This window comes from Orbicella franksi, chromosome 6 (assembly GCF_964199315.1).
Source record: "Orbicella franksi chromosome 6, jaOrbFran1.1, whole genome shotgun sequence".
Lineage (NCBI taxonomy): Eukaryota > Metazoa > Cnidaria > Anthozoa > Scleractinia > Merulinidae > Orbicella > Orbicella franksi.
This window is the reverse complement of record NC_138150.1, coordinates 11,537,085-11,560,959: the sequence shown is the minus strand read 5'-3', so window position 1 is coordinate 11,560,959 and position 23,875 is coordinate 11,537,085. Positions and strand designations below refer to the sequence as shown.

Genomic DNA, 23,875 nt, shown 5'->3' with positions numbered 1-23,875 from the left:
TTTGGAATAGAAGTAACAATATGTATGTAAATTTAACAGAGATTCCAACCCCTTTTGAAGAAAAATAGGGAGACTCTTTTAGCGCCGAAGGCGCCAGCCTCTAGGGGGTCCGGGGGCATGCCCCCCGGGAAATTTTGCAAATTTAGCTTTTCTCAAATGCCTGTTCCTGCATTTTGACATCATTTCTGAGTTATTCTATAAGGTCTTTACTTTATTCTTATCACAGACATCTTTGGGCTGTTCTTTACTGTTGTTAATCCATCTTTTTCGAGCTGCTAAATGGAGTAAGACTGCTGGCCAGATCAGTCTGCACAACACTCGGTGAGAGACTGGGGGGATAATATGAGAAGAAAGTGTAATACATCGCAAAAAATTCTTAAGATCAGCATTTTCCCCCTTGTTTTCACAATTTTATGATAAATCGGGAGAATTTGATGTGAATCGGGAGAGCGGGAGGCAACACTTCAAATCGGGAGGGCTGGAATATCTGATTTAAACTAGTAGTAATCAAAGATCATGAGTGCATTCGACACGGTGACTTTCATATATATACCTTAAATGATTTAACTAACTGACTTTCAACTTCTGTCTATTGCTAAAATCAACTTTTTCCATGAACAACCGAGGCTTTACACAGACAGATATATCATAGTGTCAAATTCGGTCGTTATGTAATAGTATATGCCATATGTCACGTTAGGCCGAACGTTCGCATAAAAGTGAAAAAAAGGATAACATTGAGAGCTTGGGTCGCCTGTGTACATCTTAGCCCAGGCACTCATTTCAGCTTTCTCGTTTCCGGTTATCTCCTGTGAAGTTGGGTTTAAAATTTTGATGCGTGGCAAGGGTAACTGTATGTGACATTGGCTGTTTATAATATGAATTTGGATGTGTGTAATACGCTTCTGCCCACTTAGAAACGCTTTTCGCAGCTTCTTCAACTGATGTGCCAGACATCATTGGATATTCACACAATGTAAAAGCGTCTCTCTAAAAATGTGTTACGCATGCTGATTTTCAACGTGAAAGGTTAAGATCGAGTGCCTCCACATTGGATCTCATTTTGTAACCGGGAAAAAATGACAAGTCCTGCACATGCTAAATCTGGCTAAACATGCCCAAAATTGACACAAACAAGGTGCTTTAAACATTTCCTGACGTTTATCAATCCCAAGAAATACGATGATGTCTCGACTGGTCATGGTTACAAAATGTTTATCCCATTCCCAGTCCCAGTGACCAAATCCCATTTTCTCAGGGCAAAAACAGGCCAATCCCACTTCCCATCTTACCCCGTCAGGACCCTCTTAGAGAAAAGACTAGCTACCTGAGTCACAGTACTGGCAATCTCTCAAGACTGATGGGTAGTCCGTGCCCGGGACGAGTCCGTGCCCTGTTCTACTGTGACGGGAGTACTAGACCAGTAGCGGATCTAGGGGAGGGACCCGGGGCCGCCCCCTTATCTTGAGTGAAAAACGAAAAAAATCACAGAAGGAAGAAAAGCCTGCAGGGAAAGCAAAAAATCCGGGCCCCCACTACTTAGCTCAAGGTCTGGATCCGCCACTGTTGACCGGTCTGTGGACAACCTCTGTGGACTGAAGTGGGCTCCAACTGGGAGCATTAAAGGGTTCTGTATTCACCCGATGGACTTTGTAAAATGGAAAATGACCTGTCTTTCAATTCGTTTCTCCATCTCACATGTAGAGATTTTTGCAACCTTCCGGCTTTTCCCAGCCTGGTTCTCAGACGTTTTCCTGCTGACCTGGGAACGAGGTATAGTATATCCCAGAATACCAAGCGTGTCACATTCAATATGTCGGCGCAAAGTGAAGCAGACCATGTGGATGGAGATAAAGATAAATATATGGACGAAACATTGGAGGAAGCTGAATTAAAGTCGACTGTATTGACTTTAGAAAGTATCCTTTTACATTTATTTATTTCTTTTTTCGTGTTTAGTTCCTTAATTAACCAAACTTTAGCGGAAGAAGTTGTAGCTTTCGATCAGCTGTGAATTGAGCTGAGTACAATGCTAAACTTTTTGCCATAATGTTTTTTCACGCGGGGTTGCAGATGTAGATTTAATCCTCTTTGTAGTTTCGTTGATATTTTATAACTAATTTTAAATGAAAATTATCAAAAATTCCAGCAGATGATGAACAGACGCACAAAAGCATCGAAGTCTTCCAAATGCTGCTAACTAACTGATCATGAATTAATAGGACACGTCACAAGTTACAACTTATAATCTTAAATGTTTATTTTCCGGCGTGAGGTCCCTATCGAGAAAAAATTTCTGAGATTTTCACCCTTTCAAGACAGAAGATAAAGCGTTTTTTACTACCAGGGATCGACCAAAACCGGCAAACAACGTTTTCAGTTGCTACGTGCTATTATTGTAATTTGTTTAGGGAAAGATATGTAAATAAATATCAGGTTTTAGTAGCCAGTCAGCTGTATTCTGCTGGAAATCTGCAACTCTGATTGGTTCTGTCTTGCTGCTCTTGAAACTGAAAATTATTCTTAAATTTAGGCTTAAAAATACACAGAATTGTAGGTTTCATGCTGTAATCCTTAAGTGTCTACTAAAACAATAAATTAGACTACTCGCCCTCATTTTCTATGAGTGATGGTCAACTTGGCTATGCCTTGTTGACTATTTGCTCATAGAAAACTCGGGCTCATAGTCTTAGTGTTAAAAATACCTAGGGATTAATGTGCATAGTATTAATTTCTCGTTCTTTGCATAATAAGCCGAACAAGCCAGTAATTAAATAGTGTTACAGTTCTTTCTATTTTTTGACTTGAAGGAAAGATGTTGTTTTTTTGTATGGGGAGAGAAATACCATCTTGAAGATTTGTTTGGTTACTAGCTAAATTCCATGCAGTTGGGAAAAAGGCCACCTTTGAACTTTCCATTAAAACCAAACCAAAACCAATGGCAACATTTAAGGGGCCAAAACTTTCTAGGGTCAAGAGAGGCACCACCTAACATGGTCAGGGCTCGAAAAAAAGTGCTGTCCAGTTGTTCAAGACAAGTAGATTCTCCTTCTGGACAACTAACTTTTCACTCCTACTCAGCGCCCAATGGGCAAAGGGATCGGTCAAGTTGTCTGCCAACCAAGTCATTAAAAGAGCAAACTAAGACTTGTGTGGGACAAGCAAATTTCAAGGGCTACTTGTCCCAGGTGCAAGCTGGAATTCAAGTTTTTTTCAAACCTTGAATTGGTTAGTGGAATTAGATGTAAAAAGAAAATTATGATCGAGGTAGAGATCAAGCAGATTTCTGCTATTAAGTCAGTAAAGCATTATTTGTACCCACAAGTACTTGCATTCGCAAGGTGCAAGTAGAAATGTAGTAAAACGTTCATATGCTATCTGGATCTAAGCTTTAGACTGCAAGAGCCTTGGATCATCTTAGAATACTTAAATTAATTAATAATAAATTTCACATGCCTCAAAAAACACTGAAATTGATCAAGATGCAGGTTATATAGAGATGTGTATGTTTACACATGGCTTTTACTTAACATCTTGTTCAACAAGTTCTACCAATCATCAAAGATGCACAAGGGCAGCATGGATTGAGGCATGGAGACTATCAAAGATATAGGTATTCTTAATATTCTTAGAACATGAGTTGTGTGGAAAATAGCTTGTTTCTTGTAGGGAAAGGTTTGTTGGTTGTTTTGGTGCATTATTCATGAATTTAACTGGTGCAAACATGTAATTGTAGTTTTAAACTACAATCACCGTATGCATCTTGTAAATGTACTGAAACCTTTATTAAGCAGACCCCATATTATGCGGACACGCTCTCTTAAGTGGACTCAAGCTTGACTCAGTCCCAAAATTTTCCTCCTAGATTTACTTTAAAGTGCATATGACATGAAAAATGTTTTCTGCTTATTTGAAAGGCCTTTCAAAATACAGAAGAATGGCGTTTTTCTTTTTGAAATATCTTTTTTCGTTTTAGAGATATTGACATTTTTCTATTATGCAAATCAGATCAGTGATGACGTCATCTTGTTTCCAACTAAAAATGGTAAAATACTGAATAAACAATATCTCTAGGAATATTGAAGCAGTGTTTTTGAAACTTGAACCACAAATGTACATCATAAAAGAAACAAAATGATACCCTCAGTGCTGTTGCCATAGCAACTCTTTCAGCTCGAGTCTCTTTCTGTCAAAAAACTGAATATCCCCATTTGCAACCTCTAAAGTGAGACAAATTGTCCTACTTGGAACAGACATAGTTCCCATATTGTCTTAACTCCCATCATTAGATTGGGTGGGGTAGATGGTTCTTGGTTTAAGACAAAAACTGGGAATTTCAGTGTTTATTTAGACAGCACCAGTGGCAAAACTATTGTCATGGCAACAGCACTAAGGGTGTCATTTTGTTTCTTTTGTGATGTACATTCGTGGTGCCAAGTTTCAAGAACACTGCTTCAATATTCCTAGAGATATTGTTTATTCAGTATTTTACCATTTTTAGTTGGAAACAAGATGACGTCATCACTGATCTAATTTGCATAACAGAAAAATGTCAATATCTCTAAAACGAAGAAAGATATTTCAAAAAGAAAAATGCCACTCTTCTGTATTTTGAAAGGCCTTTCAAATAAGCAGAAATTATTTTTCATGTCATATGCACTTTAAAATAAACCTGGATTCAGTGGACATGTCTGTTAGGTGGATGTGGAGACCAATATTAAGCCATTTTGTTGCACAAAACCTGCAATGGTGGACATTTCAAGGGCTTTCTACTTCTAAAAGCTCAGCTCAGACTCCTTTAACATTGTTCAGCAATATCTTTTCAAAGCTAAGTAGATTATTCCAGATTGATGCAATGACTAAGTGAATATTGTGTTCTGAGCAGTCCTTGATCATACACTGTGTTACACTGAGTTACAAAAGGGTTAATAATTAAATGTTGCTGCACAATATGTTAGAACCTACTTAGAGTGGACACCCTGTATTAAGCGGACACTGCTGAGGGTCCCAAGTGTGTTCGCTTTATACAGGTTTCACTGTATTACATCCTTGCAGGATCTTGTGGAGACTGGGGTGGGTGCATCTCTGAGGGAGGGGTACATGTTCCATTTCTACTGCAAGAGTTAGTGAGTCTGGTGAATATGAAAAATATAGGGCAGCAGCTCAAAGGTTCCCTAAACATGTGAGAAATTTCCATTTTAAGCTTTTAGACATTGATATCCCATAATGGTTTTCATTGTAGTAATGCTTATCGGTAAATGGTTGATTCCTAGATTTGATAGAGCAATAATTGGGAAACAGCCAAAAGGAATATTGACAAAGTTTAATATAGTTTTAAAGATTATTTCCCTGTGATTGATATTTATAGAGTATAAGCTTTGTTTATGAAGTCAACTTCCATAACCAATAAATTTTCCTTAAGTACACGTAGCATCTGTCATTTTGGGCTTCAGAGCTATTCTCTTCTTATGATTTGATAAAATTAAAGAGGATTTTTTTTTTGCATAGTGTGCTAGCTTTATATGCTCTGCTCAGTGCATTGGTATGTAGCTTATGGTGGTTGACTTCAAAACCATGAGCTACATTTAAGAAATTTTGATTAAGGGTACTGGCAAGGGTGTATAGTAACCTTCTGCCCTGTTCACTTCTTCAGTACACAATTTCATTCTCTCTACACTTTGTTTTATGACTTAAAATGGAATCAATCTTTTCCTTTTGGACGACATTAAAGTATACAGGAGCACCCTATATGGCAAACATGGTCTTAAGTAACCCTTGTAGAATTAACAGCATTCTTCCTTCCAGGAAGGGGAAATGAATGATTATTAATAGATGTATAACAACCTTCCACAGCAGTAAACATTTTGAAGTGAACTATAATGAAATTTTTGGACTATCAAAAAATATCATGATGATCAAGGCTATAATGCATGTGCATGTCATTAAATTGCAGAAATATACATGTTTGAAAAGGAACATAAAATACATGTAGATTGTATAACTTACAATAACTGTAATTTGCATAAAATAAAAACTTGAAAAGTTGGCATCTTCAGTAGCATCCATTCTAATTGCTGTCCATTATCTTTCAGGCAGTATTGTCAACGAAGGTTGAGACGGTTGTACAAGACTATGAATTTCCAGCATGGTTCTCGGCATGCGTTTAAATCAAAGAAAGTAACACAAGATCTACTCAAAGATGTTAAGTAAGTAGTGTATCAGTTTACTTGTCAGTAAGACCACTGCTACAGTATATCCTAAGCTGACCACAGATGGAAAGATGTGCTCTTTTAAACAAGCTCAATTAAGAAACAGTCCATTAAAGAAGAATTTCATCAACGCTCCTTATGCAACAGCTGTTTCCATAACTTATATTTACACTTTAGAGTGTACATGCAGCCCTCCTCCTGACTTCCTTTAAAGAGTTGCATCAAAGGAAACTCTGGAGTTGAGTGTCTTGTTGTGTGTCATGATGTGTCATAGATGTGTATGCATGACTGTAAAACTCTGTTATTAGTATCATAAATGCCATCTTGAATTTTTCTGCTAAACATTTTAAACTGCATGTTTTTCAAGATACCTGCACATTCCTCTAATGGATGCTGAAAGAGCTTGGAGTCATGCTATGGAGTTAAAACTGTTGGCAAACACTGAACTTCGCAAAAAGTTCCATTACATCAGAAGGCTGCGCAAGGCTGCAAGCCATGCTAACCAGTTGGAAGAGCTGTGTTATGCTGAAGCCTGTGATGCCAGGACTAAGCTTGAGGCCCAAGTATATAATAGTCCATTTAGAACTACAGATTTTTTTTACTTTGTCCTTGATATTACTTTACTGTACTCAAACCAAGTTGAACTCAACCTTATCTAACTATAAAGTATGTACAGTATATTCCCCAGTAGGAAAATTATCTTACTTTCAATGTACTGTATGTAGACAGTGAAGACCGGTAGAGTTTTGAGAAGAATGGTGATCTCTAGATTGCCCTTTAAGTGGTACTATGATTAGCCTGTGTAGCAAGCGTTTCTGTGGGGTTTGGAAGCAAAGAAAGACCGAGGAACAGGATTTTCAGTGTTTTGTCTGCGTGGAAAATGGGGCGAGAACCAAAAAAAAGGAAAGAGGGGGGTGGGAGAGGAAGAGGAAGGAAACGCTTACAGACAAACCCTGGATTTTGAAAACCTCCGTTCGCCAGCGAAGGGAGCTCGTGATTGGCTGGGCTATTCCAATATTATTGACATGCGTCGATCAAAGGTATTTTAATACTTTTGAGTGCCATTCACAAGGGGAAGACGTGTTCGAAGCTTGGTTACAAAACGCTTTAACTTTTCTTGCTGAACGAGGATTTAGTTGTCAGCTTCGACAGTACTGTAGAAATCCTGTAGTGCAATGCCAACGCTTTGGTTTTCGAAGCCTGCACATTATTGCAGAAGCAAGCACGACACAATTTGCAGCTGTTCCTTTAATTTTAACATCACTTTCTTGAATGCCACATGCGCCAAGGACAAGATAATAAACAACGGGACAGAAAATTCGCACTACTGCGTGGGAAAGCCTAGTGATTTTGTCTGGCTTGTTACATGGCAACATGTTGTCGTAGGTACTCTGAAATTTCATTAGAAGCATTTTTGTTGACAGCATTTAGAACCTCTGGGTACAATTCTGAATGATTTGTTATAGTGTTGGCTGCGGCATGCCAGTTTTTGTCACATATTTGTCTCACCAAAAATTTAGTCTTCTCGTCGTGGGGAATTCTTACGAGTACATTTTTTAAACAACTTTGACTTGGAGGCCGTCTAGGGGAAGATAATCTTTATTCAGATACTGGTCAAGATTATCGTTATTTCCCCTCTCAGATGTTTGAAGCCTCTCCTGCCCAAATTCCAAAGTTACCCGAGAAGACTTTCCGTTGTTTGTTTCTGCTGCAGGCGATAACACTCGAACCGATTTGCAGATCTGGCGTTTCCAGCAAACACTTCTTTACTAGAATTGCCTTTGTGGGAGTTGACTTGCTAATTTTACCTTGTGTCGATTCCTGGACAAATGAATACAGTGATCCCAGATTTTGAATCATGCGTGCACAAGGATTACTAATGCGACTGGAATACTTCTCACATTTTAACTTTCTGGCAGATTTGTGCTAAAATTTCACCCTTGCAGTCCTTCCTTTTAGACGGATTGAGTAGAAATATAGCTTGATTATAAATTACCAAAGTTAATTCATGGAGATTTCTCCGTTCCCACCATGCGCTCGTTGTTTCAGACATATTTTGACAAGTAAAGTTTATTTTGGTTCAAAGTTCACTTCCGCTATGGAAGGCCGAAGATTTTATTGGTTAATTTATGACAGCTGATGACAGCACAAAATCTCAGTGTGCGCACTCAGGCATGAAAGGCCAAGTGGGCGGTTTTCAAAATTCAGGGGTTTGTCTGCAAGCGTTTCCTTCCTTCCTTCCCCTTCCCCTCCCCCCTCTTTTACTCGCTCATTTTTCACGCTGTAATTCTTTGCTCCCAAACCCCACAGAAACGCTTGCTACACAGGCTATACTATGATCAAATTTTTACTCCTTGATTTTTTGCATCACACAGAATTCCATGAAGGAATAAGATCGCTGTTTACCGTTTGCAAATATCTGCATTTAAATTTAGTTCCAGAGATATTTAAGTTTGAAAAATGTGTAAAATATGCAAATGAGATGACAGATGACATCATACACTCAACCCAATATTAAATCAAGTATATAAACAGAGCTATTGTGACCAATTTGCAGTGCAGACCATTGAAACTTGGTAGGCTAGAAGTTCTACAGGAAACACACATACGGCTATAAAAAATTCTGTTCCCATGGCAACTCACTCTTTTCCAGTCCCCACCCATTTGATTTCAATATGTTAGTGATTTTCAGCTCGAAAAATGTTAAACGAGGCCACAAACTCGAGCTAACATATTTATATGCTTGCTGGATCATGCATATGAGGCGCCATTAGCAAATATCAAAATGGAACACCAAAGGTGGCCAGAAAAGCCTTTAATATTGGGGAGGTCTGGAACCTAGTATGTTGCCATGGTAACAAAACTGTTACGCTTGTATTGTGGAGCAAATTTAGTAGAATCTTTCTGCAAAGAATCAAACATTTATGTCACAAATTGGCTGAGATATCTTTTTTATCATATTTGATGAAAATTTGGTCGGGTGTATAATGTCATCACTTTGCTAATTTGCATATTTTAAAAACTTCAATATCTCTGGAACAAAAAGAGATATTTGAAAATTGTAAACAGCATTTTTCTTCTCATGCAGGCTACCTGTTTATGTTTTAAAATGGCTTCGTTAGGAAAGGTGCAATTTTCGTCATAGTGCCACTTTAATACGTGTACATTGTACTAGCACAAAAGGTTTTCCCAGTGATATGATCACTCAGGAATCTGTTGTACTTGTGCTCTGTTTAGCCAAACATTTTACCAAGTATTTTTTTTCCTCATTGACTTCATTTTTTTGTTATTAGTTTGTATTCAGCATGTATTTAGATACTACTTGTTTCAGGGTTTAACAAATTATATGAGAGAATTGTGCAAACTGAACAGGGTATATAGTAAAAAAACATACATCTAAAAATGAATGTTACTTATTCATGTTAACAGGCTTATTCATCTTACATGAAGGGAAATGTCAGTTTTGAGCTGCAGAACTGGAAAGAAGCATTAGAATTATTTGGCCAAGCCAGGTAAGCTGTCCTAAATACCATCCTAGATATTCAAGTAATGTCATGTATTTACTAGCTGTTTTGTAGATCAGATGCGAGCCACAACTCGCATGTACAATACAGTTGCCCACACGCTATATTCATCTCCATATTCATAGAAACTGTTAGACTCATCAGAAATATGTGTATGTCACTTGCGTGCTTACTCAATGAATTTTTCACATCAACAATTTGTGTACATGTATATTGAACGATTCAAGAAAATATCCATACCCAACCATGGATGGCTCCAGTATTTTAATCCCCCCTTGCCTTTTTTTAATTCCAAAATGCTCTGCTCCCCTCGCCTTCTGAATTCTGAAGTTGTTAATTCCCCCTCCCTCTTGGATTTTCATTGTTTAGTTCAACCTTCTGGAGTTCCTTGTTTGACTCCCTAGTGTTGACTTCCCACAAAAGAGATTTTATGCTTTACAGCTTCATAGAAGTTTTTTTCAATCAAATAACTGTCTACAGGGCTCAGAATTGTGATCTAGTTTATTTTCTGGAATTGCCCTTTATAAACACTGTACGGGCACACTGTCTGTATTCTATGTAGGGATAGTGTACAATGTACCTCTACCTTGGCACTGGAATTTTAAGGGTAAACTGTCTCTAATTTTTTTTACATTTGACGTGGTGTAGGACTATCTATGAAAAACTAGCTGGTGCATTTTCTGAAGAGCAGCGCAGCATGTATCTTCAGCGAGTTGAAGAGATCACTCCTAACATCAGATACTGTGCGTACAATCTTGAAGAGGGAACCACAGATATCAATGATCTAATGCAGCTGAGGTGGAGTGCAGCTGCTGCTGGTGGTACTCATGATCCTGTGCTAACAGCCAAGATTGATGTAAGTTCATGCTTGTAAGCCCCATGGCTTCTTGAATTTTATAAGGTGTTTTGAATTTGGCTTTAGCCAGGAAGGGGTTGTATTATAAAACAGTTGATTTAGGCACCATTTAAATGTTAACTATTATTTTTTGCGGCATTTGGTGGAATTCAAAGTGATTGGTTTGGCATAAATAATCATTTTGCAATAAACATCCACAGTATATTATGTATTTATTGACTGAGTGGGAGGGCCGGATGGGAAAATATTTGGCTTGAGGTCAGTACATATGGACCGAGCGTAGCGAGGTCTGTGCGTCCTGACCAAGAAACAAATATTTTCCCGTCCGGTCCGACCTTACTCAGTCAAGAAGCATTTTATCATATGACCACTTAATGGTTGAAAATTTTGAAAATTCTGTTTGAACCTAAATAGGACACGATTACATAAGATCAGATGGGCATGCGCGGAACAACTACAGAAAAGATTCTACAATACAAACTTGTCATTTATTTCTTTGCGTCGAACAAGAAACTCACAATTCATCAAAAAACAAGACTTATTTTCTCATACTTGTTTTTCAATGTAAGTCCACAATTACAATTCATGCTAAAAAGCCAACAGAAAGTTTACATAAAGTTGTCAAAAATATGTCAAAACCATGGAAAACTTAGCGAGTAACAAAGTTCGCTTCATGCTTCACTGAAATTGTTCACAAATCTTCTTCATCTAATGACTCATGTCGGCGTCGTTTCAAGCTATTTGTCAACCTCTTGGATTCTCTTGAACAAGGGAGAACCAGCAACTGAATATTAATGACACCGATGTTGGCTCTCGCAAACAGTGCTCGGGTTTACTGACTTTGCTGGCTTTATTATTTGGATGAACTTGTGTTCGTACTTCACCATCTTTATTAATTTATCACTTCTCACGATGACTTCGATAGCATTGATCCTAGCAGTATGCAGGACACCTGTCATATATGAACTCAGTTAAATGACCTTGCTCTCCATGAGTTCTCGTAGCTCAGTGGATAGAGTGCCCGCCCGGTGTTCGGAAGGTCATGGGTTCGATTCCTGTCAGGGACTCAGAATTTTTCTTTGTCCCACGCTCGTGTCATGTTGATTAATTCACCTTCACATTTCATTACCGAGCTTAAAATTCGCCATCTTTATTAATTTATCACTTCTCACGATGACTTTGATAGCATTGATCCTAGCAGTATGCAGGACACCTGTCATATATGAACTCAGTTAAATGACCTCGCTCTCCCTGAGTTCTCGTAGCTCAGTGGATAGAGCGCCCGCCCGGTGTTTGGGAGGTCATGGGTTCAATTCCTGTCAGGGACTCAGAATTTTTCTTTGTCCCACGCTTGTGTCATGTTGATTAATTCACGTTCACATTTCATTACCGAACTTAAAATTCACCATCTTTATTAATTTATCACTTCTCACGATGACTTCGATAGCATTGGTCCTAGCAGTATGCAGGACACCTGTCATATATGAACTCAGTTAAATGACCTTGCTCTCCATGAGTTCTCGTAGCTCAGTGGATAGAGCGCCCGCCTGGTGTTCGGGAGGTCATGGGTTCAATTCCTGTCAGGGACTCAGAATTTTTCTTTGTCCCACGCTTGTGTCATGTTGATTAATTCACCTTCACATTTCATTACCGAGCTTAAAATTCGCCATCTTTATTAATTTATCACTTCTCACGATGACTTCGATAGCATTGATCCTAGCAGTATGCAGGACACCTGTCATATATGAACTCAGTTAAATGACCTCGCTCTCCACGAGTTCTCGTAGCTCAGTGGATAGAGCACCGGCCTGGTGTTCGGGAGGTCATGGGTTCGATTCCTGTCAGGGACTCAGAATTTTTCTTTGTCCCATGCTCGTGTCATGTTGATTAATTCACCTTCACATTTCATTACCGAGCTTAAAATTCACCATCTTTATTAATTTATCACTACTCACGATGACTTCGATAAAGGTTGATCCTAGCAGTATGCAGGACACCTGTCATATATGAACTCAGTTAAATGACCTTGCTCTCCATGAGTTCTCGTAGCTCAGTGGATAGAGCGCCCGCCCGGTGTTTGGGAGGTCATGGGTTCGATTCCTGTTGGGGACTCAGAATTTTTCTTTGTCCCACGCTCATGTTATGTTGATTAATTTACCTTCACATTTCATTACCGAGCTTAAAATTCACCATCTTTATTAATTTATCTGTACATAAGGTATGTTTGTGATTTCTCTGGTTTAACCAACCTCTCTCAGAAACTCTGGAAACTCAAAGAACTTAAGCTTATATCATGCTTTGTTTTCTTCGCATTGCTGGTTTTCGTGCTTTTGACCCACAATGAAGTTTTTGGTGCTTTCCACTGACAGAAGTTTTGCCTTAAGACTGTTTGCTTATTCCAAAGGTCAATTATCAGACAGTTCATCTAGAAAAGTTGTTTTCTTGACTGCCTGCTTGCTTGTTGGTTTTTGAGAAAGCTGTGAACTTTTTTATTTGTGAGGAGTGTTGACTTTCTTTCTGTGCTTTTGGAGTGAGTTGGCGACTGAGGTAGTTCTGCATCGGACAGTTCAGATAGTAAAATTTGCTCTCGGAATATTCACTTTCATCACTCATTTTGAACAGAACAAAATTTTGCTGCAAAAAGTTGTTTTTGTCATTAACTCACATCGATTTTGCTGTACGCGTTTCCAGTAGGGCAGTACGCATTTCTTGTAGGGACATGTACGTTTTTCCGGCCCTATGACTTCAATGTGTACAGCCCTCATACAGGACCTGTTTTCTTATGGTTTTCCACGGAAATTGCATGCAGGGCCGTACGGGTCATATGATAATATACTTTTACTTGAATGGCACAACATCTGCAGCTTTTGTTAGGGATTTAGTTACCATCAGTAATAGCAGGTGGTCCATAATAATGAGTGTTTGTAAGTAAGGGTTGACTTCATAGCAATGAGCTCCAAAAACATTTGACATTTCTATGATAAGCTTTTAATATTGAAGTATTCTTAGATATTTTAATTAAGTAGTAGGTCAACTGAGTGATTTCCACTTGGGTTGTATCTTTGAAAAGCTACTTTAATGATTCCAAAATATGCACCCCTTCTGTCTGGAGCCCTATGTTTGTTCCTTGTGTAAGAAAACAAACTAGATCTTGTGTGCTGGAAAACAATCCTCTCAAGCTTAAATTCTTTGGTTGTCTTTTTCAGGAGATCATTTCCCAAACTCGTGATAAGGAAGCTGCAGCTATGACAGAAGTGAGCTGGCGTGGCCACACTATGCCAGTTAAGAATGAGAAAGTGCGCTCATTCATACTGCATGCCCAACAAAGTGCAAGAGAGTTAGAGAGAGCGGACACATTGGACAGCAAGCTGACTTTGTATGATAATTTACTAATGGAGTGTAAGGATGCTCTGCAAGCAATCAAGGATGAGTTAAAGGGAGACACTGTGAGTTCTGACTGCTAAGTTTGTATCATTTTTTTGACATTAAATGCTGTGTCTGTAAGTTATCCTTGTCTTAATTTTTGAGTTACATTTCAATTACATGTAATTGGGAAGTGGTGGCAGGGAGGCATGCTACAAAAGTTCTCACTATCCACATGAAGCATAATTATTATTGACTAGGAATGTTACGTCTACATGTACCTGTACATGTACATGAGTTCTGGCTACAAAACCAGGTTTATTTAGCTATTTACTGGTTATCCCCTCGGAAAATGTTTTGAAGTAGGCATCTGCAGCTGGCAGAATAGGTGCTTGTGACAAGTTAGGTCTGGGGTCATGCCCCCTTCCCCCCAGGAAATTTTGAAATCTACAATGCCATTAGGAAGTGCCAGCATCAAGCAATAAAATCATCACATTGGTTAAAGGTTTCAAATTTCACATTACACCTTGTTTTATTGGTATGCAAGTTTTCTATCTCTTTAAAACTAAAAATACTTCTAAATTCAAAGTTGTTCTTGCCATTTCACTCTTATTCTTTATTTGTTACTATTAATTTTATTATTAATTATTGAAATTATTATTCCAAAAGCAACTTGGATAGCTTCATTCAAAATCCCTGTTTTAAAGGTGGAAATCCCTGAAACAACACTGTCATGCTTCAAAAGCAGGGTTAGATTTGGCTTCGCTTCCATATGTGTGAATTATTATTAACTCCCCAGAATTCAACTGTCGAAAGAGAAAATAGTTGTGCTTGTTAGCTCGAATTGTTGCTATTAATTAGTGACATAATTTTAGATTCCAATGCTCATGCTAGTTAAATTAAAGACTTTTCATTTTGTCTTCTGATCCAGTGTTTTTGTGGGCCATGATATCTCTCAAATCAGTTGATCGTAGCTCAGTTATTTAATAATAAACAACAGAGTAATCATATGGTCAAATGAACAATTACAAAGTCATACAACTTATAAAGTGATTACTTGTGTTTAGTATGTGGCTAGTTCCATGAGCAAGCAAGATGAATCAAATCCTGCACTGCGATTGGCTACCTGAGCGGGCAGGATGGAGCTATCTTGCCCGCTCGGGACTAGCCGTCATGTTCCCCAAGAAAAATTTGCCCGAAAGTCATGTAATAAATCCTTGTCCGGTCAAGATGGCTGGATATTGGCCTTGTTCTTTTTTTGCGAGTTTATGGACCTCGACTCCATCTCTGTCCATAAACACACAAAAAAAGAACTTGCCCAATATCCAGCCATCTTGACCTCACACTTGGTCAATAACCCATACGTATAGGTCAGAATTTTCACCCACCTGCCAAGCATGACTTTTTGGAGCCAAAAGAAAAAACATCATTTTTTTGTGATTGTTTCACTGCCATGATGCTAGAAGTGACATGGAAACGAGGCTGGCCATTAAGGATGTTCACGCCAATTGTTACTACGCATCCTTACTGTGCATGTAAATTCACACGCCACGTCATGCATCGATGTGCGCGCTAAGTAATGAAATGAACAATGGTAGGGCAGATGGCCATTGCTCTTTTTTGCAAAATGCACCATCGAATTCCGTTACTTTTAGCTCTTTCTGTGCGACAGTCTCAAATTCCTCTTGAAGGGTTAAGTTTTGTGAAAACGTTGGCAACATTTGGAATTATTTACACAACAGACCCACTTCTACAAAATATGACTAAGATCGTTTGCCTCTGTTAACTCACTTTGGATATTTTTAACTATAAACCCCTGTAGACCATGCTGAATTACGTGCACCAATTTTTCAAAATCAGGGTGTTTTCCACACGCTTTATCTCTGAAACAAAGTCGGTAACCCTCAATTTTTTTGCATTTCTTACACAGGTAACTCATTAACTGACTGCAGTAAAAAATTTTTAAAAAAATCTATCGACTGGAAAATTTTCGTGTGAATGTACTTAAAACTGCAAGATGGCTACAAAAACATGATAACGCAAAGGACACAAAATACAGTGGATGCTTTGAGCTTTCTCTTTAACTATCTTACTTCCTATTCAATGGATAAAAAATTATTGCCACAAAAATTGATTGTGAAGTTATTCTGCTGTCTTAAAGATTTATTGATAAGATGCAGTGCTGAGCTTGTTTGTTGCCAGCTAATTGTTATAACCAGAGAAACCGGCAATATATAATCAAGTAGGCGTCAGAACTCTGGCAGTTGCCAGCTTGTTTTGAAAACACTTGTCCCCTTTATATGTTTGGGAGGGATGTCACCTTGACAGGTAGCTCCTAAGTAATGTATTTTGTCTAAAAATGTATATGAGGATAATTTCCAGCATTTCAAGTGCTTAGATCCTAAGAGTACCAAGTTAATATATTGTCCTTAACAGTGATTAATTGCGATTTTATGGTATGATGATTGTGCTGTTTTATTTTCAATAATATTGTGAACAGCACCTTAATTACTTTATCTTATTTCGCAGGGTTCTGGTAAAACACGGTCTCAAAAGACTGAAGCCCAAATGGGAAATATGCAGTTCCTGCATATTTACATCACATTTATCCGGCTGAGTAAAACAGTGGAAAGGAACTTGCTTATGGCTGAGTCAATGAAGAACAGTTTACCAGCTAATCTACAAAATTCTGTTGAGGACGTACCAGCTGAAACTGGCTCTGGCAAGAAGATTGCTAAACCTGAGGACCTTGTGCGAATATATGACATCATTTTACAGGTATAATAATTTGTTGATCAAAGATTAAAAGGTACTCTCACAAACTTTTAATTATTGACCATTATCTAATGGCCTTAAAGTTTAGTACCCACCATGAATTGTCTTTAAAGTGTTTTGATACTGACCCACAAACTGCGACTGCCATTCATTTCTTACTGTGTTACTTTTACGAATTTCACCAAATGAGCTCCAGATGTCAGAAGCCAAACCAGCCCCTGAAATTGTAGCAACATTTTTACAGATCACTCAGGCCAAGTTACAGAGAGAACAAAACCTGTTGTTCATTTTTGTGTTCTTTAGAGAATCATGCGGGTTACAATCCTGTTGAACTACAGCTTAACAGTTATTGTTACATGTAAGTCCTCAAGGAGAGAACCTTTTGTTCATTCCTGAGAACGAACAGCAGGTAAGAACTCCTCACAATAACTGGTGAGAAGGGTGCTTTTGGTGGATTCCTTGGCAAGTAAATAGCAAACTCGGTAGAACAGTATGCCAGGACATTGTCACTCCATTTAGTTCATTATTTTTGCTCCACAGTCTGAAGTTGGCTAACATTACATTACAGTATTGTGCTTTAGTGTTTTAGTACAACTTTGTTTGTAAGTCATTTCTATAATGAACAACACAGAGAAGAATAATATTGATTTACTATACCTTTGCACGTAAGCATTCAAATCATGTTTTTAACTTGTAGAATCTGTCTGACGTGGCTGATTTACCCGGAATTGATCAAGACTTGACTTTCTCCAAAGAGATTGCTGCTCAAATGCTAGAGTACAAGGCCTACAGGTATACAGTGTCAAGCTAAATGCTCGAAGTTCAAAACATTTTTTCAACTTTGCCTCCTTCTACTATATATGGTTTTAGCCTGAAAGCTGGTGCAACAGACTCTGTGGAGGAAGCAAGCAGGCAAGACCATTGAGATGTGGTAAAGGTTTCTCTGGATGTCTCTGACTCGGAGCTCAAAAGAAACAAGATAAACCATTGTGTATATTAATGCATTATTTTCATGTCTTGGCTGCGAAATATGACATTGGTTTGTCGACTTTGTGTGGTTTGTGTCACCGTGGAATAAATATTTGCTCAAAAGAACCGAAAGACTTAAAATCGCGTGTCTGAACAAAAACTGAGATAGATTTTTAGTGGAGTCGTGCGGTTAGAGAATGATGGTGACGTATATACACGGTAGATCCGAGTTTAAAAACCTTGTTTTACGTAATGTGCAAGTATGTGCACTGTTTGATCAAGGTCGTGAGAATCACTTATTACATGATAAACAGGTAGACACTGTCAAATTTAATTCGATTATCGACGTGTATAAACTGCCAGTGTATCATTTCACAGCCAGGAAGACTGAAGTTTCAAAACGATTTCAGTTCTGATTTTGGAGCTTGGATACATCCGGGTATGTAAGTTTTTAAGGGGTCTGAGTTTTCAAGAAACCATACAGTGACAAGTGACATCAAACATACGAAGCAAAATTGAATATTTTCTTGTGATTGAATTTTGTATCTCCAGGTGCTTATTTGTTGCTCATTCCTATCTGTTGGGAAAGAAATGGCGTGAAGCAGTGTCACTGTATGATCGTGTATTGAGTCACGCAACCTCTGCTGTCACGCATTTTCAAGAAATCAACTCACACCCGCAGGTTTGTTTGTTTGTTTGTTTGCTTTTTCTCTTTAGTCTTGTTGTTCAGTGTTTTGTTTTAAGCACATTGGGTAATCCTGTTGTTTTTCTTGCACTTTACATTAGGCAATAAACAGTCTCCAGGAACTGATGTCACAGGCTCAAGGCTTTAAATGCTCAGCTCATGCATCTTGTATCTTAGGTAGGTACCACTCTCTCTCGTACATGAGCTACTAAATTATATGGCAGACTGGTCCAAGATGAAAGGGAGAATTCTGATTGGTTCTCTGAGCGGTCCGAATTTTGCAATACGGACCGCTAGGATGGACCACTGTCAAATTATTTTCGTCGAATTACTTGTTCTAAACACTGCAAAATGAAAACAGTTGTTTCATGGGTAGAACTCTTTTCTCTTCATATTTGGGGGACAATTTGAGTTTAACTTTCTCAAAAGCTACCTGGTGAACGTAAATAAATGCTTAATTTTGTGCGTGCGGTTATTGAAAACGGAAGTTAAAAAGAGACATTATAATTCATGATTCATTTGACAATTAGAACAACTTAAACAATGGAAGGTGTTCTTGTGTTTTGTTATCCTCTGCATATCACAGGGCTCACCTTTGCCATCCTAATTACAGATATCTGTCATGCTCACACATTTCATCTTTTTTTGGTGTTAAATCCCTCTCCAATAGAATACGCCTCCCTCCCCCTCCATCCCTGCCACGCTTATCTGGATAACGAAGCGTAACCTCCAGTTTACGAGCAAGAATGGATTAATATATCTATAGCCTTCAGTTCGCCATAGTTATTTTTTGTCGTTACCTTTTTGTGGAGTAGTGTTGTTAAACATTCTTAGTTAACATGATGATGAAATTTCACTTTTTACAGAAAAAGAAGTGGTGGTGGATGAAATAGCGGATATGTCTCTTAATGAAAAGGTATGACATACATATTCTATCCATTCATTCCCAATTTACGTGTTTGATTTTCTGACACGTGAGGTTTTTAACTTCGTCCGCCCTATTATACTACTGCTAAGTTTAGTGGTAGAGAATTGAAAGGGAATCGCAAAGGTTATTTGAAACTGTTTAAAATTTACTTATACATAATCCATCCTCAAAAATTTATTTTCCTGTTTTTATCGTTGTAGTTCACCAAATATGAAGTTGCATTCACCGGTCATTAATTTGATCATACTTTGATGTCATCAATGCGAGAATTCTCTTATCGTTCACTTGGCGACCAGAATTCGCATGCGACATTGAAAACGCAGACATTGACTCGATTCACAGAAGAGACAGATCACCAGTCCAAACAGATCATCTATCTTGTATAAATAGTATTAAGAGGGATCATCCGTCTAGGACGAACTTGGGCAAAAAGCGGAGTTCGTCTGATAATAAATAAGGGCAAACAGACGAATTATCTGACTACCGTTCTTTGCCCAAGTTCGTCCCAGACGGATGGTCCGGCCATTGTTTGCACCACCAGTTTCGCATTTCGCAACAGATTGCTTTGGACCCAGACCTCTAGTCGGCGATCCTCGTTTCATCGAAGAAACGGCGATCAAATTTCAAGGATCATTCTCGAGGTAGCAAGGTTTAAAGGAAACTTTAGGGAAGGAAAGTGTGACGTCAAGTAGAGTAAACTTCAAGTAAATGTATTTAAAATAATAAGTCGTCGATCCCTTGACAACTCGGGCAGTGTGGGAAGTAAGCACTAACCCTTCGTCTCAGTTGTTTCCCTAGAAATAACTGGTCGTATTTTTTTTCTTTTTCTTTCTTTTCATTTAGCCTCTGACTGAACGCTTGGATCACTATTTAACGGACCAGTCCCTCACAAGCAAGAAGCCACAAGTGACTGCATTTCCACCTAATTTTGAACCAGTGCCTTGTAAGCCTTTGTTCTTTGATTTGGCCTTGAATCAGGTGAAATTCCCGTCACTTGGCCACAGAGTAGAGGAGAAGAAGGCTGGCGGGTTAGCTGGTTATTTCAAGGGCTGGTTGTGGGGATCTGGCAGCTAAAGAATGATGTTAAAATAAGAAATATAAGAGCAATTTTACAGTGTAATTTACATGCTCAATTAGGACTGATATCGGTTGTCTCTCTGTCTCAACCGAGCTGAAATGCAACTGGTGTTCCGTGTCTCTCTACTTTTCTCTTCCTCTCCCTTCACGATGCATCTCTTCATGAAGTTCGACATCAACATTACAAACGAGAAACTTTAGAGTACGTCACTAACTTTTTAGACAAATTTGCGACCAAAGGTGGTTCACCTTTCAGCTTGTTGTTTCTTCTGCACTCAATAATGTCATAAGATAACAATAATAATAAAGAGCACCGGAATCTCTACTGAATTCAGGCTCTTTGATTTGTTTCGTATGCCTCTGTTGGCTTAGATTACATTGTGCTTGGCATTCAATTCCCGCGCGCAAAGTTACATTGCTCCCGGAATATTTAGATTCCGGAAACCGTGGTTTATTCCGGCTTTCCTCCCAACACTTTAGGTTTTGGTACTTTATCACAACTGCCCCAGAAATATCGAGTAATAACTTTTAGAGTTAAGCTGAATAGTTTTTACCAAAGCAGTGTGACTTCTCTATGTCGTCAGAATGACTTGTCATGTGAAAACGGACGTCAAATGCATCCTACTTTTGACCTTTCGAGGCAAATAACTCGAAAAATACTCGGTGAAAATGAAAGTTTTTAATTCTTTTTGAAAAATCATTACAATTAAAGCAGCCCTACGCCCTTTCGAAGAGTTTTTCAAAAGGTAGTTAAAATGTTTTTGAAAATTTAACGATAATATTGGTTAACCAAATATGGGAAGGTGTATTCTTATAAAGTACACGAGGAAGCAGTCCCGTCCCTCGTTCTTCTCGTCTTATAGAATGGCAAGGAAGTGACGAGAGCATGACGAAAGTGTAGGGTGAACACAAGTCACAGGCGAGTTTTATGCCTGCGTGAAGGACAGGCACTAGTTTTAGCGCTTTATAAGAGAAGAAAGCGTGTTCATCTATGGACAAACTGGTTTCAAACCAACTTCGTTCCCAGGGTTTTCCCTTTGAAATTCAAAGGGAAAAACCCTGGGTATGAGGTTGGTTTCAGACAAGGTTTGTTCCATGGTTGCGTGCGCAGAATGTCGTCAAGAATCCTGCATTACTACATCAGCAAGTGCAAATGAAAATAGGAATTATGAGGAAATTGAACTGCTGGTGAGAGATTTAATGCGTGAAAAGCCATCTCAGTTACGGAAAGTTAATAAAGTAGTCGCGAAAATAAGGGTTAGTAGAAATGCTCTGCAATGCTCCTCCATCTGTGAATCTCATGCGTAAATAATTATTTCTAGCACATAATCTGTAAACTGCAATAAAATAAATTAAGAAAGCAAGTTGCAAGGTGCATGCTGGTTACTTCGTGGGTTCATATTATTACTCTAGGTGACGAAGATATGCAAGTGAGTGTAAATGGAATATATCATACATTTGAACTGCAGGTGCAAAGATTTAATATATGGAAGGCTAATGCAGTTATGTACGCCAATAAGCGATTGTGAAAATAAACAATATATCCAGCTTTCAGCCCAGTTGTATTGCCATAACCTCCCGTCTGCAATACTGCTGCAGTGTTGTATGAACTGACCTATCAAGCCAGCTGCCGGGGAGCTGGTGACTTTGTGATTTCGTAATACACTCGTATTTATACCATGCCACAGAAAATACAGCCAATCAGAATATAGGAAAGCCGTTGTATACTCGACGGTATTACACCCAATCTTCCTGTCATGCGCCGCGCGTATGCCGCATACACTGTGTTGGCCATTGTATTTTCTATGGCATGGTTTAAAATAGTTATGCAACCCTTTAATTCTCATATTATAGCATGGAATATCCCACTTGTCACCTGTATTTTCTTGGTACATACACTCGCCTATAGCTACATGTTAAGGCTCTTGTGTATACCGAGGGATTACAAGTCAGCTCGTGGGACATTCCATGGTATGCCACTCCAAAGCGTTGCATAACCAGCATGTATATTGGAATTCCAGCTGAAATCTTAGCGTAGTTTGTCTTACAAATCTACCTGAAATCTACCTACTGTTCTAATTCCTTCAATATGAAAAATAATACTGCTTGAGGTACCCTTCTTAGTTCTTCGGTAGAGCTGTACGTGAAACTCCTCTTCAGGAAAAAAAAAACACCGACCTGTGTGACAATTAAGCTGCGGGCGCACAAGAATCGCTCAAAATGGCGTCAACATTCTGCGTGCCGCGCATGCACTCTTAGAAAGTACGCTGTTTAAAACAATGAGAACTCTTGTTGGCACTTTGTTACAACTAATCCGTGAAGAAGATTAGGCGCTATAAATGTCTTTAAAATGAAAAATGACACGAGACTTGCCTGTTTTACTGACCAAGAACGTCCGTGCCAAACACGAAAGTCCCACGAATGGCCTGGTAACGAAGTAGAATTCATCATGACTTCATATCCTTTTGTGACGTCACTTACTGTATAATTGTTTGTTTGTTGATGCGAAAATCAACCAAACCAATAATATAACAAAACTAACTTATCGAGAAATTCTCTAAACAACGCTTTTCTTTTGTGGAACGTCTCGATCGAGGTAATCAGGATAGGAAGGTAAGGTTTCTCTTCGCCGTATCATATTTATTTAGTAAGTACTCCAGCAGTGTACCTTAGATTTGCCGCGTGCGATTGCCAACAATTAAACGCAAACGAAATATGCTTTTTTTGTTTCAATTAATTGGATTCATCAGCTTAAGTTTACCGCAGTTTTTTTTATTTTTTAATCATTGCATGCCTAGTTATTACTAAAGTTTTAAAATTTAGAATTGGCTTATCGAAAGCGCTGTAAATTTCAATATATTTTCCCTGAAAAGCCCAAGTGGGGAGGTTCAATAAAGTTTGATCTAATTTCAGTTGATTTGAGTGGTATACTATTGCAATTTAAGGGGATGTTAACTTCATTCATTGCTCTGGCTTTTTTTATTTTTAGCCAGGAACCTCTTCACCTTGGAAGTATTTTTTGAGTCTTTCTTTTTTCTCCAGCTGAAAAGTTAAAATGGCGCCCTCGCCTGTCGAGAGATCTCTTTCAATGACGGATATTGAAGAGCTCACACGGCATTGTCGCACCACTTTTAGCGGGAATTTTCCTGTGCCGTTTGACCTTTCTGCAGCTGTTGGTTCTGGTGACAAGAAAGACATCTTTAAAATCGTCCGACCAAAGATCCGAAAGTTCAAGAGTCACAAGAGTGTTGGTGTCTATAGCGTAAGAAAAATTTGTTGCTTATGGGTTGAGTAGGAGTCCTTTAATTTAGGACTTAGTACGGCATAGTTAACACCAGAACACATGCATGGTCATTAGCTGTGAAATAACGATTGCGTTCACGAGAAGATACAAGAACTATTTGTTGCAGTAAACAATTTCGCCTACGATGGTTGACTGACATTTCAGGCGTTTGCCCGGACTAAGTTAACAGTTTATTTTCTAAAGTT

General features: G+C 38.5%; 1 protein-coding gene across 1 annotated transcript; it reads left to right on the top strand.

Moving 5' to 3' along the window:
- The first annotated feature begins 95 nt into the window (after nt 1-95).
- Nucleotides 96-22,309, top strand: LOC145491329 (signal recognition particle subunit SRP68-like). Its single transcript, XM_081470494.1, has 13 exons — nt 96-1,919; nt 3,547-3,613; nt 6,093-6,206; nt 6,577-6,772; nt 9,639-9,721; nt 10,382-10,589; nt 13,796-14,035; nt 16,482-16,730; nt 17,425-17,519; nt 18,249-18,378; nt 18,483-18,558; nt 19,248-19,297; nt 20,153-22,309. Exons 1-13 carry the CDS (start codon nt 1,658-1,660, stop codon nt 20,381-20,383), a joined length of 2,001 nt encoding a protein of 666 aa, XP_081326620.1. The 5' UTR covers nt 96-1,657; the 3' UTR covers nt 20,384-22,309.
- Nucleotides 22,310-23,875: the final 1,566 nt, after the last annotated feature.

Coding starts and splice junctions, on each gene's coding strand:
- LOC145491329 (XM_081470494.1), top strand. CDS start 1,658: ATGGAAAATGACCTGTCTTTCAATTCGTTTCTCCATCTCACATGTAGA. Junction 10,590..13,795: donor TGCTAACAGCCAAGATTGAT/GTAAGTTCATGC, acceptor TGTCTTTTTCAG/GAGATCATTTCCCAAACTCG. Junction 14,036..16,481: donor ATGAGTTAAAGGGAGACACT/GTGAGTTCTGAC, acceptor CTTATTTCGCAG/GGTTCTGGTAAAACACGGTC.